This window comes from Onychostoma macrolepis, chromosome 06 (genome assembly GCF_012432095.1).
Source record: "Onychostoma macrolepis isolate SWU-2019 chromosome 06, ASM1243209v1, whole genome shotgun sequence".
Taxonomy (NCBI): Eukaryota; Metazoa; Chordata; class Actinopteri; order Cypriniformes; family Cyprinidae; genus Onychostoma; species Onychostoma macrolepis.
The window spans coordinates 440,754-457,102 of NC_081160.1; the positions used below are offsets into that span (position 1 = coordinate 440,754).

A 16,349-nucleotide genomic window follows, 5' to 3' on the forward strand; every position below is an offset into this window, starting at 1 on the left:
TTCGTCCCCTCTCACTGAACTGCAGAGACTTTATCGCAAACTTTTCCGCCAGACCCTCCTCTCCATCCAATCACAGACGAGATCTTCTTGTTGACCCGAAAGAACCGCAACAATTGGTTGCATACAAAACGTCCCACCTCTGTCTCCCGCGGGAAGAGCTTTTCTTGGAGCGCCCCGAGAGAGACGCTAAACTGACGACGCGTCTACGCTGGGTGATGGTCAGAGAATCGTACGGAACTATAGCAGATGCCTCCGCATTGAACAAGCAATATTTAACTCGATGAGGGTCTGAGAGACAAACTCTTCAAATCATTGTCTGTTACGTGTCTTAAGTTCAGGAGATATAACAGTCGCTTGTCAGAGACAGATCATTATAACCGACGTCCGAAGCTCATTTCATCATCATGGAAAACACCTCGGCTTTGAGCGTGAACTCCAGCGTCTCCGGGTGGCAACGTTTACCGTGGTACCAGTTCGAGGCGTGTGCGGAGGCTCCTCACTGGTTTCTACTGTACTTTGGAGTGAAAGTATTGAACCTGGTTGCAGGCGTTCCCCTGAACGCCCTCGTGGTGTGGCAGATCCTGAGGAAGAAGAGCGAAGGCTCGACGTCAGACGTCTTCATTTTTAACCTCTCCATCCTGGACGCCTATTTTGGCCTCATGACGCCGGTCGACCTTTCCAACCGGCTGTACTTCAACGATCCGTCTGTCTGGTACTCGGTGCGTTTCGCCTACGGACTCAAAGACGTGACTCCGTTGTTTCTCACCTGTATTTGTCTGGACAGGTACGTCGCTGTGGTCCATCCCATTCTCTTCACCGGGATCCGTGACACTCGCATCCGGATCGGCATCTCGGTGCTGGTTTGGGGACTCATCCTGGCCTACTCACTGACCAAAACCTTCTTAGGCGTCATGAGCGTGAACGAGGTCTTCAGCGGAGTCATCCTCTCGGCCTTCTTCATCATGATGTTCTGCAACCTCTCCATCATCTGGGTCCTCAGGAAGAGTGTCGCAGGGAAAGAAGTCATGAACCCGGTGAAGAAGAGGGCCTTTAAAATGGTGATGATCGTCCTTGCCATCATCGTGGGGAACTATCTGCCTCCCGTGGCTCTGATGCCGTTTGCTTCCACCTACTCTTTCAAGACGTTCCGCTGTAAGATCAGCCTCTGCGTCTTCTCCATCATGGACCTGAGCTGCACCATCGAGCCCCTGCTCTACATCTCTAAGATGGAGCTACCTGCGTTCTGTCAATGCCTGCAGAGTCCTTCCAAGAAACCCATCACCGTGAGCGTCTGAAGTGTGTGTGATTTGAGACTCTTGGACTGTCTGTGTCTCAGTCTAATCCAGGGATCTCCAGCCCTGCTCCTGGAGAGCTACTGTCCGGCAGACTCCAGTTCTAACACACCTGCCTGTAATTATCTAGTAACCCTGAACACCTTGATTAGCCGGGTTGGAGCTGAAATCTGCAGGAGCAGGGTTGGAGATCCAGTGGTTCCCGACCGGTGGTTCGTGACCCAAACATGGGCCTCAGGTCTGTTGTGATGGGACACTGACAGCATGAAAAGCACTGTCAAATAATACAATAAAACTAATCATATTTAATCATTATGACAGCAAGAAAGGGAGGAGAAGACACTTCCCAAGTTCTCTGTATGTACATCAAACTCCACATTATTTTGGCACAAGTTTATCTGTTACTTCATCTTCAAACACCATGAATGAAACTACAAAAAATTTAAGAAAATACCGGCCAGACAACATTAAATTAGGGTGACCATACGCTCTTTTTTTCCACGGACATGTCCTCTTTTTGGACCTAAAAAATGCGTTCGGCTGGGATTTTTGTATTAAAGCCCTGCACAGGACTGTTTTCTTAAACCCGCTCCCAGTTTCTGACCATCACCGCCTGCTCCCGCAAACGTTCTAATGTTGAATATTATTTTCGCGCATCAGGGAGACGCCATCAATATGCGGAGTATTTAAATTGCGTTGGATGCAGGGTTGTCAAATCTGTTTTGAATCTGGGTTGAAATTTTTTCCATGGAATTGGGCTAATTTTAAACTGTTGCGTCAGGTTGATTTTCTCCCGTGGGTTGAAGGTTTGAAATATTGCATAAATAACATTTGATTGAAATGCTTTTATTGAAACATTTTGGCATTCTACCTGTGATAAAACTGTGGTAGATGTTAAGTTTTGTGAAGGATGGCCACTGGTAGGAAGCGTTTAAAACCAATCTGCAATACGGTGACTGTAAAATAGGCCCTATGTATTTTAGATATGGAAATAACATATTTTGAGTTTTGATATGGGATATGGTCATTGCACTACTTTAGGGGTTACTTTAATCCCCCTCAAACACAACACCCCCCCCAAATGGTCACCCTAATTAAATACACAAACATCACTCTGGGTGAGGATGAAGATGATTTGAGCTGAACACACTCACTGCGGAAGACATGAAACCACTTGGCAACCAAAATGGACCATTTAAGTCCATGTTCATAATTTTCACTGGGCCTGTTCAGGGTCTACGCACTGTAATATTTATATATTTCAATGTTCGCTTTTCTTACTATTGTAAATCCCTGCATTGCGCTGATTTGATCAAAACCAGTAGAGAAGCACTGATTTAACGAAGCGCTCATCATCAGCATGTTGACTTTATGAAACTGTGCGGGTTGTTGTGTTTTCTGTGTCGTGTTTCCCCAGACGTCTCCTGTTTGCCTGTTTCTCCGCTGCTCGTTTATCTCCTAACGACTCTTTTCTGATTGATCTTCAGACTCTGGGAAGATCAGGCTACAGCGAACGGATCTGAACTTCACTTTCTTCCCTCACTGTTGTGTTTGTGTCAGATAACCTGATTCTTTCATTTCTCACTGATTAGATACCAGCTTTCCAGATGCATAATTAAGAACATTAACGAATCACTAATTAAGACGTTAATTAAAATGCCTGGGGATTAATTAAGAACGGACTGAGGTGACGCAGATGGTACGAGCTTGTAATTGTGTAACTAGATAATGCTACGAGATTAATTAACATGAAAAACATTTACAGTAGATGCTCACGCGAGTTTGTGTTGTCATTGATCTCGGACTGCTAGAGATGGTCACATTAGGACAAGAAATATGAATATTAGCTAAATGTGTGATACATAAAGGAACTCCATAATTAACATAAATGTCTGTGTTCACCTGTTCTTCCCTTTTGATCTATCACAGCTGCATGTGTGTAAATACTGTGTAATATCAAAATAAGAAGCTTCATTTGAACAGTGTAAACCGTGTAAAGCACACCAGCTTGACATAACTCTACATAAACAAGTACATGACAAAATCATTAAAATATTCCCAAAACCCAACAGCCTTGCATTAAAAGAACTCAAAAGTATATAAATGGGCCCATCAATACTGCCTCAGAAACAAGAGCCGTTTCTCAGTGTTTAAGAGCAGTTCAAATCCCCAGATGTGTTCTTGCTCCGCCCCTTTTATCGAGGATGCATCAAGAGGTGACTTGTGCGAACTTGAGGCAGCCAGGTATCCCAGAATGCATTTCGCGAGCGTTAATGGCGGAGGAGAAAACCGAAGTCATTTTCAAAATAGTACTCTTATTATGTCATGAAATGTCAGTGCTCATGAACCCCGCTGAGAGCAGCCTGACCTCGGCGAGTCCTTCTGACATTAACCACTGGCTCTGATCTCTGTAGCGGTTAAACATGAGATATAACTCGTCTTAGGTATATTTAACAGGCAGTCTTTGGTCTCATTAATCAATCATTTGTTCCAGGTCATATCATTTTGGCTGAGCACAAACTTTTGTTTCATAACTTTATGTATTTATTTAACTTTACTGTCGTACAGTGCTGACTTTGTAGCATACTTTGACTGAACTGTTTGCTTTTGTCTTTATTTCCTATTCTATGAGCCTCTTATACTTCATACATGTACTTTTATAATGGCTATTATTGTTCATTAAAACCGACATTTAACAAAAAGAGGCAGAGTTGCACGTGTGTCTAAAATCATTTTTTGTGTGGCTATTAATATGTTTAAATGAAAATGAAAAGAGGCAGTGGTGTTTGCTATCATACTTCATTTTATTGTAAATACACCTCCAATGAAAAATAACTGGAGGCGAGCTGAGTGACGCTATCGAGTACACCGCTGTTCCATTTGTAGAATTACCGGACGTCTGAACTTTGTGTACTTGGCATCGAGGAACAGCTAAGATCTCCTTAAAAATCAATCATTTTCACAAATGTGTATATAGTTATTTCTAGTGGTCAACCGATATTGTTTTTTTGACAGCCAATGCCGATATCTTAGAGAACAGGGAGGCCGATATATATCATTTTTATTTTTTCTAATTAATATTTATGAAATTTGAAATAATTTGAAAATGACAAGTGTGTAAAATAAACATACTTATACTTTAGATGACAACTACTTGATTCTGTGATCCTATTACAGTATTTTTCACAAATAAAGAAATATTTTAAAATATATATATGAATAAAATGGAAGCAAACACTGTAACCAGCAGGGCGCTCAGTAATCTGGGAAGTCTGTGTGCATTGGGAATAATTGTTTTTGCAAATAATGACAAGGTAACACTCGTTTTTTGTACAGCACGCAGTGAAAATGACATGAACGTGACAGTGGGCAAGTGGATAAAGCGCAGCATAGTTTGAAATCATGAGTTTGTGGAAGCTGAACTCCTCGTGTCAGCATTCGGTTCGTCACGCAGAGAACACGCGATCATGCAGGACACAAATACACACTTCACAAGAACTCACAGCTGGAAGTCCAACTAAGTGAAATTAAATGTTTATTAGACATTAAAAGATCTGTTTAAATGATATAAATGCGTATTTGCTGAATTCTGACAGTAAACAAGGAAGTATTATGTTTGCTTTTCTATTACTAATAATATAAAAGCAATTGTTATAATACTTTTTTTGTTTACTTTTTAATTCCTTTGTTTGACATTCTATGTGATTATTAGACAGACTTTTATCCGTATTAGAAAGAACTGTTAAACTGTGACAGCAAACAATGAAGAGGGAGAATGAGCGCTGCACTGCAAAAAAATGATTTTCTTTCTTAGTATTTTTGACTTGTTTTCTAGTATATATATCTACAAATTATGGAATTAAGATGCGTTTACTTGATGAGTAAAATTACTTATTTTGTCTTGTTTTCTGAAAATTTTATCCAAATTTTGTTAGTTTTTGCTTAAAACAATCAAAAATATCTGCCAATGGGGTAAGAAAATAATCTTAATTCAAAGGCTAACCAAGATTATTTTTCTTACCCCACTGGCAGATATTTTTACTTGTTTGAAGCAAAATCTAACAAAATTTGGATAATTTTTTCATAAATCAAGACATAATATCTTCAGTCATTTTACTTGTCAAGTAAACGCATCTTAATTCCAGAATTTGTAGATATTTATACTAGAAAACAAGACGAAAGAAGAAAATCATTGTTTGCAGTGTGTGTGACCAGGTGCTGCTGTTCTCAGCGCTGTCAAAATAAAAGTCCCGTCTTGAACACATTGGCCAATACCGGTATTTGAAAAATGTAAAATATCGGCCGATATTATTATACTAGTTATTTGGGCCATTACTATAAACATTACTGATTAAATCGGCAGAAAGCGGTTAGCGCTAGGGTCGCAAAGCGGTGGAATATTTCTGGTAAATTTCCAAAAACATTCCCAAAATTCCTGGAAGATTTCAAAAAGTCCTAAAAAGTTTCCAAAATTACTGGAATGTTTCTGAAATTGGAAATTTACCACCTTTTTTGCAACCCTAGCGCTGGGAAACTCTGGCACAGATCTCGTGGAGAGTCTCCTGGCTGGCCGGCGGGCCGCTGACGGACGTCACGTAACCCGGATAGCGGTCAAAGAACTCCGGAGCCGGACAGCTGAGGCTCATCTCTGCTTCATCAGGCGAAGAGGTGAGCGGAATCAGCTTAGCATGAGCGTAATCGATCTCAAAGCCCTCAAAAATAAGCCCCATCCCCCAGGCGCCAAGCCCCGCCTCCAGAAGCCGGGACACCTTCCGGGAGGCCAGCGCCAGCTGCCGATAGTCGCCCTCCTCCAGCCGGAAGATGTCACTGGACAGGGGCTTCCGCGGGACCAGAACGGTCAGTCCGGGCGTGTTAGGGAACGGCGTGAGGAAGGCCACATGCTCTTCATCTTCCCAAACTCTCCACTGCTTCTCTTCTCCGCGCACAATGCGTGGGAACAGCCCGGGGTCGGACGGATCGCCCAGGAAGGTGTAGTTGGGCGCTGCGTTCGGGTTTGGCAGCTGGGCCCGGATTTGGCTCCTGACTGCCTCCAGATCTGCATCCGTCCAGCGCGGCCCGCTCTTGGAGCTGACATATCCGGGATCATACGCCTGGAAATCCTCCTGCGCAGCGAGGTGAGGCTTCCACTCCGACTGCAGGCCGTGCAGCGGCACCACGTGGAGCTCGGCTCCGGCCCGTTTGTGCGGCGTATGGACCAAAGCGCAGCGCTGCACCGCCAGACTCTCACACAGCAGGTGCGCCACTGATCTTGCGCCCAGGAGCAGATGCAGAAATGCGTCCTCAGGTAAGTGGAAGAGGCTGGCGGTGCTGCTGAAGCTCTTATGGCTGACGACAGCGACCCCTGGAGTCCATGGGGAGGAGTGCAGATACGCCGACAGCTCTGGTGTCTCCCAGATCACAGTCCGGTCCGGGAGCCCAGACACCGACGATAACATTCTGGGAGTGAAAGGAAGGAGGCGGATATTAAACCTCTTAACTATCACCCTCAGAGGGACACCTGCTTCACTGTATTACAAATAAATCATGACAAACTATATGTGACCCTGGAGCACAAAACCAGTAGTTAAGGATCAATTTTTTGAAATTGAGATTTATAAATCATCTGAAAGCTCGAAAAATAAAATATTATAAAAAAATAATCTGTTAGGATCGGACAATATTTGTCTGAGATACAACTATTTGAAAATCTGGAATCTGAGGGTGCAAAAAAATCTAAATATTGAGAAAATCACCTTTAAAGTTGTTCAAATGAAGTTCTTAGCAATGCATATTACTAATCAACAATTATGTTTTGATATTTTTACGGTAGTAAATTTCCAAAATATCTTCATGGAACATGATCTTTACTTAATATCCTAATGATTTTTGGCATAAAAGAAAGCTGTATAATTTTGACCCATACAATGTATTGTTGGCTATTGCTACAAATATAGCTGTGCTGCTTATGACTGCTTCTGTGCTGCAGGGTCACGTATATTATTGGAAAGGTCTAAGACTCCTAAATAGATGTTTTAAAACTAAATTAAAATTATTAAATTAAAAATTAAGTAGAAACAGTAAGACACAGATGACAACATTCTGCGAATTAAAGAAAGGAGGCAGATATTGAGGAAACAGCTCACCACAGAACGACTCTATCATCTCATCCACCTCATTCTGTCCTAACCATTTGTAAATTTTATGGGTCTTGCTTCCAGTCTCATTCACTTCCAGCTATTTCTAACTGTACAAAACTGCTCATTTTGCTGCTCGATATTGCAAATTGGTGTGATTTACCTTATTATTTTAATGTATTATCTTAATTATGAACACACTGGTTTGTAATGCAAACAGTTTTACCATTTACTGCACTGTTATTCTCCTCATTATTTCCCTACAGCGGCTAATGAACCGGAGGTCTCGCCCTCAGGCTTGCTTCTGCGTTTAACAATAAGGTGGATATTGTTGAAAATCTACAGGTTTCATTGCATTTACACTTGAAATGTCTTCTTTTGGCATCCACAGGATAAAGACAGCCGACAGGTTTGTAACAACATAAAGGTGAGTAAATTATTGCAGAAAGATCACTTCTGGTCGAACTATGACTTTAATACATTTTGGGGTCAGTAATGTTTTAATAGTCTTTTAAAGAAGTCTCTTCTGCTCACCAAGACTGCATTTATTTGATCAAAAATACAGTAAAAACTGTGAAATATTATTAGAACTTAAAACAGCTGTTTTCTATGTGAATACGTGTTAAACTGTAATTTATTTCTGTGATGCACAGCTGTATTTTCAGCATCATTACTGCAGTCTTCAGTGTCACATGATCTTCAGAAATCATTCTAATATGCTGATTTGCTGCTCAACAAACATTTCTGATTATTATATAGTTTATGTTGAATAAACTGTGATACTTAAACGTTTTAAGATAGTAAGATATAAAAGAAAACAAATTAATACTTTTATTCAGCAAGGACGCATTAAGTTGATGAAAAGTGACAGTAAAGACATTTATAATGTAACAAAAGACTTCCGTTTCAAAACAAGCTTTCTATTCATCAAAGAATCCTGAAAAATCAAATGTATCACAGTTTCCACAAACATTGCATCATAATAGCATGATGTTCTGTCACGTTACCTTCCTAAAACCCCTCCGAGTATGAGAGAACACAGCGCGCGACCGTTCAGAAGCCGCCGCGGACTGACTCTCATCACACTGCACACACTTCAGAGAAATATAATATAATAAATCACACCCGGAGCGGCTCAAACTCGCCGGACTTCCGCATGACGAGCTCCAGCGTCAGCGCTGATGAAGCCGGAAGCGGAACTGCGCTGTGAGTTCAGTCTCGAGCAGCAGATGGCGCCAATGCCCAGGTGCTCAGATCACGTGAAAGTCCAGAGACCCTTCCTCTCTTTTAAAAATAACATGTATTTTGCTTCCTGTGCAAAGAGTCAGTGATAAAGCGAGTGATGGCCGTGTGTGAATAGTTCTGTATTCTGTAGTGTTGTTTAACAGCAGAGTGTGTTGGAAATGACAGCAAAACATTAATAAAACAACTTAATTCAGTCACTGAAATAGTTTGATCTTTTGCTGGCAAACGCATCTGTTCACAATCATGCAGCGATTATGTGTGTGAGTTATTGTTATTAACAGTGAGTTCCTGCTGTTAGACTGAACCGGTCTGATCCGGTCTGAACCGGTTTGATCGAGTCCAAACCACGCAGCAAACACACCCAGCAGTGAATCACACACTAAGCTTCTGCTGAAATGTGCTTTACTGGGTTGACTAATGTTACAGCCACATTGTCGGAGCACTTACTGATTCATTTCATATACTAATTCTTCATTTGTGCTGGCAAGTGCTGTCCTTCTACTTTACAACAGTTTAAGTAAACTCTAAATACCAATAAATCATAAAATGTTTGCATGTTTGTATTCTGTAGGGTAAACACAATTTGTGCACTGTTAATAGTGACATTTTTATTTTAAAATACATATTTAATTGAGTTTGAGAGATTGCATTTGTACAAAATATGCATGTTCCCGCCATACCTCAGAGAGGTATCATGGAATGTAATTGCAACAATTTTTAACAAAAATTAAGTGGTTATATTGTGAATGTAGCTGTACAGTTTTATAAAATTGTTTTTAAAAATACATATTTTCTTATATTTAAGAAAAAAGTTGTGTCCCCCAAATTCATGTCTGTGGTGTTACAACAACGGATGTCGCCCTTAAGAAAAGGGGGGATTCTATTTGGGCTACTTCCTGTGTGTAAAGGTCACTGCAGGTGCTGGCTGATCTGAGGGGTGCATGGGGAGTACATTCTTTCTTATTAATTTTCTTAAAATTAGCTACATTTCTGACAATTTCATGTGTCAAACTTTATTAGTCTCTGTGGTGTTATGTTGATTGCAGATCTGACACATTTTAATCAAAATTTTGATAAATACATACTTATTAATATTATCAAAATGTCCTCTAATCTTGAAATCATCATGATGGCAGCCTCCATTTTAGAAAAGTCTGAATTTAGGCTGATTTGTCTGTGGTGTTACTATCTGTGGTGTTACTGTCTGCGGTGTTACCACTGTCTGTGGTGTTACTATCTGGTGTTACCACTGTCTGTGGTGTTACTGTCTGTGGTGTTACATCTGTCTGTGGTGTTACTGTCTATGGTGTTACCACTGTCTGTGGTGTTACTGTCTGTGGTGTTACTGTCTGTGGTGTTACCACTGTCTGTGGTGTTACTGTCTGTGGTGTTACCACTGTCTGTGGTGTTACTGTCTGTGGTGTTACTGTCTATGGTGTTACCACTGTCTGCAGTGTTACTGTCTGCAGTGTTACTGTCTGCGGTGTTACTGTCTGTGGTGTTACTGTCTGCGGTGTTACTGTCTGTGGTGTTACTGTCTGTGGTGTTACTGTCTATGGTGTTACCACTGTCTGCAGTGTTACTGTCTGCGGTGTTACCACTGTCTGTGGTGTTACTGTCTGCGGTGTTACCACTGTCTGCAGTGTTACTATCTGCGGTGTTACTGTCTATGGTGTTACCACTGTCTGTGGTGTTACTGTCTGCGGTGTTACTGTCTATGGTGTTACCACTGTCTGCAGTGTTACCACTGTCTGTGGTGTTACTGTCTGCGGTGTTACCACTGTCTGTGGTGTTACTGTCTGCGGTGTTACCACTGTCTGTGGTGTTACTATCTGTGGTGTTACCGTCTTTCCTGGCAAAATGTTACTTCAATTATTGGTAACACCATAGGCATAAGTGGTTGTGTCACCAGTGTTTGATTAAAATTATTTTAAAAAAATGTAAAAATCGAAATGTTCTTAAGCTTCTATTTTAATGGCTATAACATAAACAAATTTTAAATGCATAGCAATATATTTTATTAGAAAAACACAAACAAGTATTTTTGCAAATTCTGCCTCTCATTTGCCACCCCAATTGAAGAATGACCCAAATAAAACAGTGCAATTAAAAAATAGTGCAGAACAACAGACATGGCTTCATATACAGAGTAATCATCAATGTGTGAAATGTCACTATAATTTTAGCTTCAAGTTGAGATGTGAAACTCCTCTTCAAGTGTTATTTTCTGTCTCAGATGAAGCCTGAGCTGATCAGTGAATTAAACAGATAATCCAGGACTTACACACACACACACACACACACACATATACTCTCTCTCTCTCTCACACACACACACACACACACACACTTAATCTCTTAACGAAGCTAATGTCATATTAACCCAATGAACTGAGCAGTCGGATCAGATTCTGTCCTTCTCTGAATATGAAAAGCATCAGACTCTTCGTTAGAAACCCTGAGGTTCATAATGCGAACCTCAGTGTGTTCAAGGTGGAGCGACTCCTCTGACAAATGTGTTGTGTGTGTTACAGGAACAGACTTCAGTTCTCAGAGCCGTGAGAAACCCTGTGCTCCAGACTAAACACACTCCTCTGATCCTCAACAGAAGCACAAAATGTGCATCAGAGCAGCCCTCCTCAAACTCACTCCAACACTACATGGAGATATTTTAGGTGGAAATGTTTAGATACGTTTAAATAAATACCTTTTAAACTAGATATTCACTTCAATGGTCCTGCGATGTGACAAATGTGTTACATTACAAATGTTACAAAAAATTGCAAATGTTCCATATAGTCTAAAGATCTTATAGTTATAAAATCTGCACGCAAATATTATATAAGAGAGAATTGAGCTTTTCAACATCCACATTAATCAGCCACTTTGGATAAAAGTGTCTGCTAAATGAATAAATGTAAAGCTTTATGTTTTATTCTGATCATTTCTGGTCTCCTGAGTTTGGAAGTTGTTTTTATGCTTTACTTCATTTGAAAACCTGATTAGAAACATTGTCAGGGATCGCAGAGAGTTTGACAGGTTACAAAAACATTTTTGAGTCATATTTTAAGGTAATATGTAAATTCACAATTTTTTTTTTTTTAGAAAATAGACCCGTCGGCTACTTCATAATAATTATGCCCATTCTGCTCATTTGAGTTGATGTAAGTTTATCTAAACTGCAGTTCATGATGGATTTCCTTTTTTCCCCCTAAAATTCCTTTTTTGTTTGTAAAGCACTTTCAACTGCATCAACTTGATTGGAAAAGTGCTATAAATAAACATTTGCTTGGATTCAGTCGTCCACATTTGATTTGAAATTAAAAACATGAGCAGATTGTTTTGTTTCTAGGTAAAGTCTGTCCTCTTCTGTCTGAGGAACATCTCCTTCATGATTACGGTGAACACACAGACATCCATAATTGATCTTTACAGAAAACATGTTTAAAGTTAATTCCGCTATAAATCATATTCTTCAGTAAAGGGGATTCAGAAACAGTCCACATATAATCATGAAGTTTGACCAACCGTGTAAAAACAAACAGCATGTCAGTGTGAATCAGGACATCGTGACCATCTGAACATCAAGGACAAAATCAACCGTAACAACATGGACGGAGTCTGATTTTAGCATTATTATAAAAACCTACATGTCAGAGATCACTCCGAGAACTTTGGGCCAATTACAGTTCATAATTATATATGGAGCAGTTAAAACTACTGCCGCTTTTCACCCAGATCACTCATTTAAAATTGACCACATGCATTTTAACACCAGCTCTCGCATGTTTTTCACATGCACAGCACACATATAGCCACATTACAGGTGTTTTTCAATGCACTGTAACTGACCTACGTTACGTCCAATAGACACTAAAGATGTTGAGAAAATCTCAAATGTTCCTAAAAATTTGTACAAAAATGCATATCCAGCCCACAGCTACTACCATTACTTTTGTTATTACTGCCAATCTTTATACTCCTTTGATATTTATGTGGTTTTACTTCAGCTATCTTTAGTCCTGAGGTGTGTTGGGTTGGTTGGGTTAGAGAAGAGGGAGGTTTTGGGGACGTAGTAGCTGTCAAATGTGTTCTTTTTTCCTTTATTACAATATATTTTTTGTGTACTTCAAAAAAAGAGAAAAGAAACCAGGACACAGAAGACATGAGTTTGATGGCGTCTTTAATAGAAAACAGCAAAGTGATTTTACAGCCAACACACTACACCGTGACAGATCTAGCACGTTTAGCCAGTTTAAATAGCACATGTGAAGCCTATTTACAAGCTCTACAGCAACAGATTCAGTGTAACAACTCTGACTGATGAGCCCCTTACTGGACGATAAATAACTTGAGCGAATGTGAGAGAATGAGCGAGTTTAAATGAGTTTAGTGCAGACCATCTCCAGCGGATCAGAAACACCAGGGGAAGCATCTAACCCTAACCAGAGCTGACAGCATCCTGGGCTTTGGCTTTGCTCCTGCGGTCCTTCGCAGACCGAACCTCCTCCATGAGATCTTTCAGGTAGCGGATCTCTCGGCTGATGGCCTCGGCTTTCTCCCGGAGCTGCTGGTTTCTGTTCTCCAGATCAGTGCACTCGGAGTTCAGCGTCTCCTGCTCGGAGCGTTTCTTCTGCCGGTAGCGCGTCGCTGCGGTTTTGTTCTGCTCCATCTTCTTCAGCTTCTTCTCCACCACTTTGGGAGCGCCAGGCGTAGCTTTCACGGCATCCGGGTCGGGTCTGGAGTAGGGTTTGGTTCTGGAGGAGCCTGCGGGCTTCGGCGAGGGTTCCGGTTCGGGATCGGATCCGGAGACGGAGATCCCGCTGTCGCTGTCTGACGGATCCTCTTTGGGAGCCAGCAGCAGCACGATGTGGGATGGAGTCAGCATGATTTCTGTGGTCTGGAGCACAGACACCTCGCTGCCCAGCTCCAGCGTGTTGGTGGGATCCGGAGACAGAGGCTCGGACTTGACCTCTACAGGCTCCTGAAGGTCGAGGGGCAGCGGGGGCAGAGCCAGGCCCAGCTCTGACGAGCCGAACGGGAGCGAATCCAGGTCCAGATCCATGTCGGTGTCCAGACAGGCCAGCAGCTCTTCTGGAGAACTGGGAGGCTCGTCTGAATCGCATGATCCGATGAGAGAATCCAGGTCAAAGTCATTCAGGTCTAACTTCTCCGTCATCCAATCCATGCCAGAAAACGCATCGCCTGCTGGAGGAAAGAGAGAGAATTTTAGTAAACGCTGAAATGCATATTTGGTTTAAAAATCAAGGTATATACTGTAGCAGAGGAAAACTCCCTTAAACACTGCTGTTCAACCAATGACACGCGTCTGTGAAATGGACCAACTTTTATTTTGAGTGGTTTTATTATTTCCACTTTAATTTCGAAGTTTTAATAGTTTAGTCAAGCTTTTGACAATTTTATTATTACTTTTAAATATGCATATATGATTAATGACTTATTCAGTTTTGGCTTTAGTTATTTTAGTACATCAAGTTACACTAAAATAAGAAATGTTGCCTCAACAAATAAATTTGTTTAATTTATTTTTATTTTACACTTTTAGTTAACTTTAATAACCATGGACCCATTCAATTGACCCACACCAAAAGCAATCACTAGGCAATTTTTTTTCTTTGCATATGAGTGTGACGCATTGGGTTTCCAGAGCAAATGCGCAGCGGTTCAGTGTGTAAAGAGTCACCTTTGCTCTGCTCGGGCTCCGTTTGCGCAGTGAGCCAGGAGAGCGACAGCAGCTCTGACTTACACCCTACAGAAGCGGGACGAGAGGGAGAGAGGAGAGAGAAAGAGGAGGAAGATTCAGTGTAGGAGGAGGAGAGGGGCGACGACGACCCCTCTGACAGAGCGCTCTCCTCATCTTCGTCCAGAAGGGGCCCAAAGGGGTCAGCCATCAGAGACGAGGGCCCCAGGAACAGGGCCCCCACGTCCTCCAGACTCATCTGAGACACCACAGACATGGCAGACGGTCAGAGGCGAAGCGGAGTGGGACAGGGGTTCTGGAGAGCTGGTGAACGGTACGGATATGCTGTCTACAGCAGCAGAGCTGTGGGTGGATGCCACAAGGGACCTGAAAGAAACCAGATGAGATGACGTTACAGAAACTGAACCAAAGAGTAACCAAAGAGGAAATGAGACTTTTCAAGTGACTAATGTTTCGAATTGTAAACTAACTGGGGCTGGAAATTCTAAGTAAAAGATTCTGATTCATCAATTCTAATAATATTACGAATTGTTTTTTTTAAATTAGACCGTAATTGGGAAATGCATTCACAGGGTTCATTTACTCAGACTTAAATCACACTCCCACGCATATTTAATTACAGTGTTATGAAAAATCACACTTTTTTTAGAACAAAGAGGACCAGTTCTTGAAACTAACTAACTAGCTGTAAATTCTAAGATTCTGTTTCATCAACAATTCTTATATGATTTTTTTCAGATTAATTAAAAAAATGGACAGTATTAATTGGGAAATGCATTCACAAGGCTCATTTACTCAGACACTCCTATGCAAATACTATTATACTATTATGAAAACCACACTTTTTTTTTTTTTTTTTTTAGAACAAAGAGGAACCAGTTCTTGAATCCCAACCCTTGCTGGAGGGAAGGTTTAATGGAGCAAAAACTGTCTTTTTAATTCACTTCCTTGCACTGTATAACCAGTTGTGATGACCAGTACTGTAAACCAGTTTATCCAGCCTCTAAACACCTAAAGGCATTCCAGGTAAACCGGCCCACCAAACTAGATGCCATCTGGGAGGAACTCGAGCTGCCTACACACACATTCACTTCCCCATCACTAACATTTACCAGCCCTAAACGCCTCCTAGCCGCTATTATTAGCCCGTCTAGTAGTTCCCCTCTAGGCAGGAATTTCTCCGCCCTTGCCGATAACATTTCCTAATATGGTCATGATTACGGGAAGCCCCGCCCCTGGTTCCTGCGCGAGGTGAAGGTGTCCCCGACGCCCTCGCGCCATTTCCAGCGCCGCGGTCACGCGGAGGGAGCGCGCGCGCGCCATTTTGAGGCGCCACGTTGCCGCTTCACGAGAAAACCCGAATGTTTATTTTATGGATTAGCGCGTGTCAGTCTGTCAAATGAAGACGGAAGAATCAAAACAAACGGAGATCGTTCGAAAACACTTTACACAGCAACACTGCGAAACTGCTAAACGCCAAACTAGGCTATTTATAACTGATACTAACAAATTCAAACGCTTTCAAAAACTTCGACGAGTTCGGCGACATACTTCATTATTATACCACTAGATAAAATACTGAGAGATACTTACGCCATTTTGCCAAATAGAGCCAGTGCACTTGACCGCTGCACTGCCGGATTCGCCGCTGCGATTGTTGCCGCTGCAAACCGCTAAACTGCCATGATTCCCGCGGGACAGCTGCGTGCGGAGAGACTGGAGCGCGGGAGAGAAAACAGAGAAGCGGCTGCTTCCGCCTATATACGCGCGCAGCACACCCCCACAGTGCGCTTCCGCCGCGCCCGCCTGCGCGTATCACTCCGCCAGTGTCCGCTTGCTGATTGGCCTCCGCGCCTGTCAACATTCACCAAACAAATAGTACCTCAATATTTACGTTCTCACGGGATGGGTGGGTCATGCGCGCGGAGCTCAGACACAGAACAAAGTCGTCGAGAT

General features: G+C 41.9%; 3 protein-coding genes across 7 annotated transcripts; 1 reads left to right on the forward strand and 2 right to left on the reverse strand.

The window, feature by feature from the left end:
• Nucleotides 1-404: 404 nt before the first annotated feature.
• Nucleotides 405-1,295, forward strand: LOC131541899 (G-protein coupled receptor 4-like). The gene has a single exon (XM_058777905.1). It carries the CDS (start codon nt 405-407, stop codon nt 1,293-1,295), a length of 891 nt encoding a protein of 296 aa, XP_058633888.1.
• Nucleotides 1,296-4,089: 2,794 nt separating this feature from the next.
• On the reverse strand, nt 4,090-8,617 carry LOC131542426 (uncharacterized). 2 transcript variants are annotated; one of them, XM_058779122.1, is made up of 2 exons: nt 8,434-8,617; nt 4,090-6,749 (listed from the first exon to the last, which is right to left on the reverse strand). In XM_058779122.1, exons 1-2 carry the CDS (start codon nt 8,505-8,507, stop codon nt 5,813-5,815), a joined length of 1,011 nt encoding a protein of 336 aa, XP_058635105.1. In that variant the 5' UTR covers nt 8,508-8,617; the 3' UTR covers nt 4,090-5,812. The 2 variants fall into 2 exon arrangements, with proteins under 2 accessions (XP_058635105.1, XP_058635106.1); XM_058779123.1 differs by lacking the exon at nt 8,434-8,617 and adding an exon at nt 7,436-8,308.
• A 4,220-nt stretch (nt 8,618-12,837) lies between these two features.
• Nucleotides 12,838-16,144, reverse strand: atf4a (activating transcription factor 4a). Of its 4 annotated transcripts, none has more exons than XM_058780042.1 (3): nt 15,987-16,144; nt 14,439-14,759; nt 12,838-13,876 (listed from the first exon to the last, which is right to left on the reverse strand). In XM_058780042.1, the coding sequence occupies exons 2-3, from the start codon at nt 14,647-14,649 to the stop codon at nt 13,113-13,115; spliced, it is 975 nt and encodes a 324-aa protein (XP_058636025.1). In that variant the 5' UTR covers nt 14,650-14,759; nt 15,987-16,144; the 3' UTR covers nt 12,838-13,112. The 4 variants fall into 4 exon arrangements, with proteins under 4 accessions (XP_058636025.1, XP_058636024.1, XP_058636023.1 ...); XM_058780041.1 differs by having other exon boundaries at nt 12,838-13,879; XM_058780040.1 differs by having other exon boundaries at nt 14,376-14,759.
• Nucleotides 16,145-16,349: the final 205 nt, after the last annotated feature.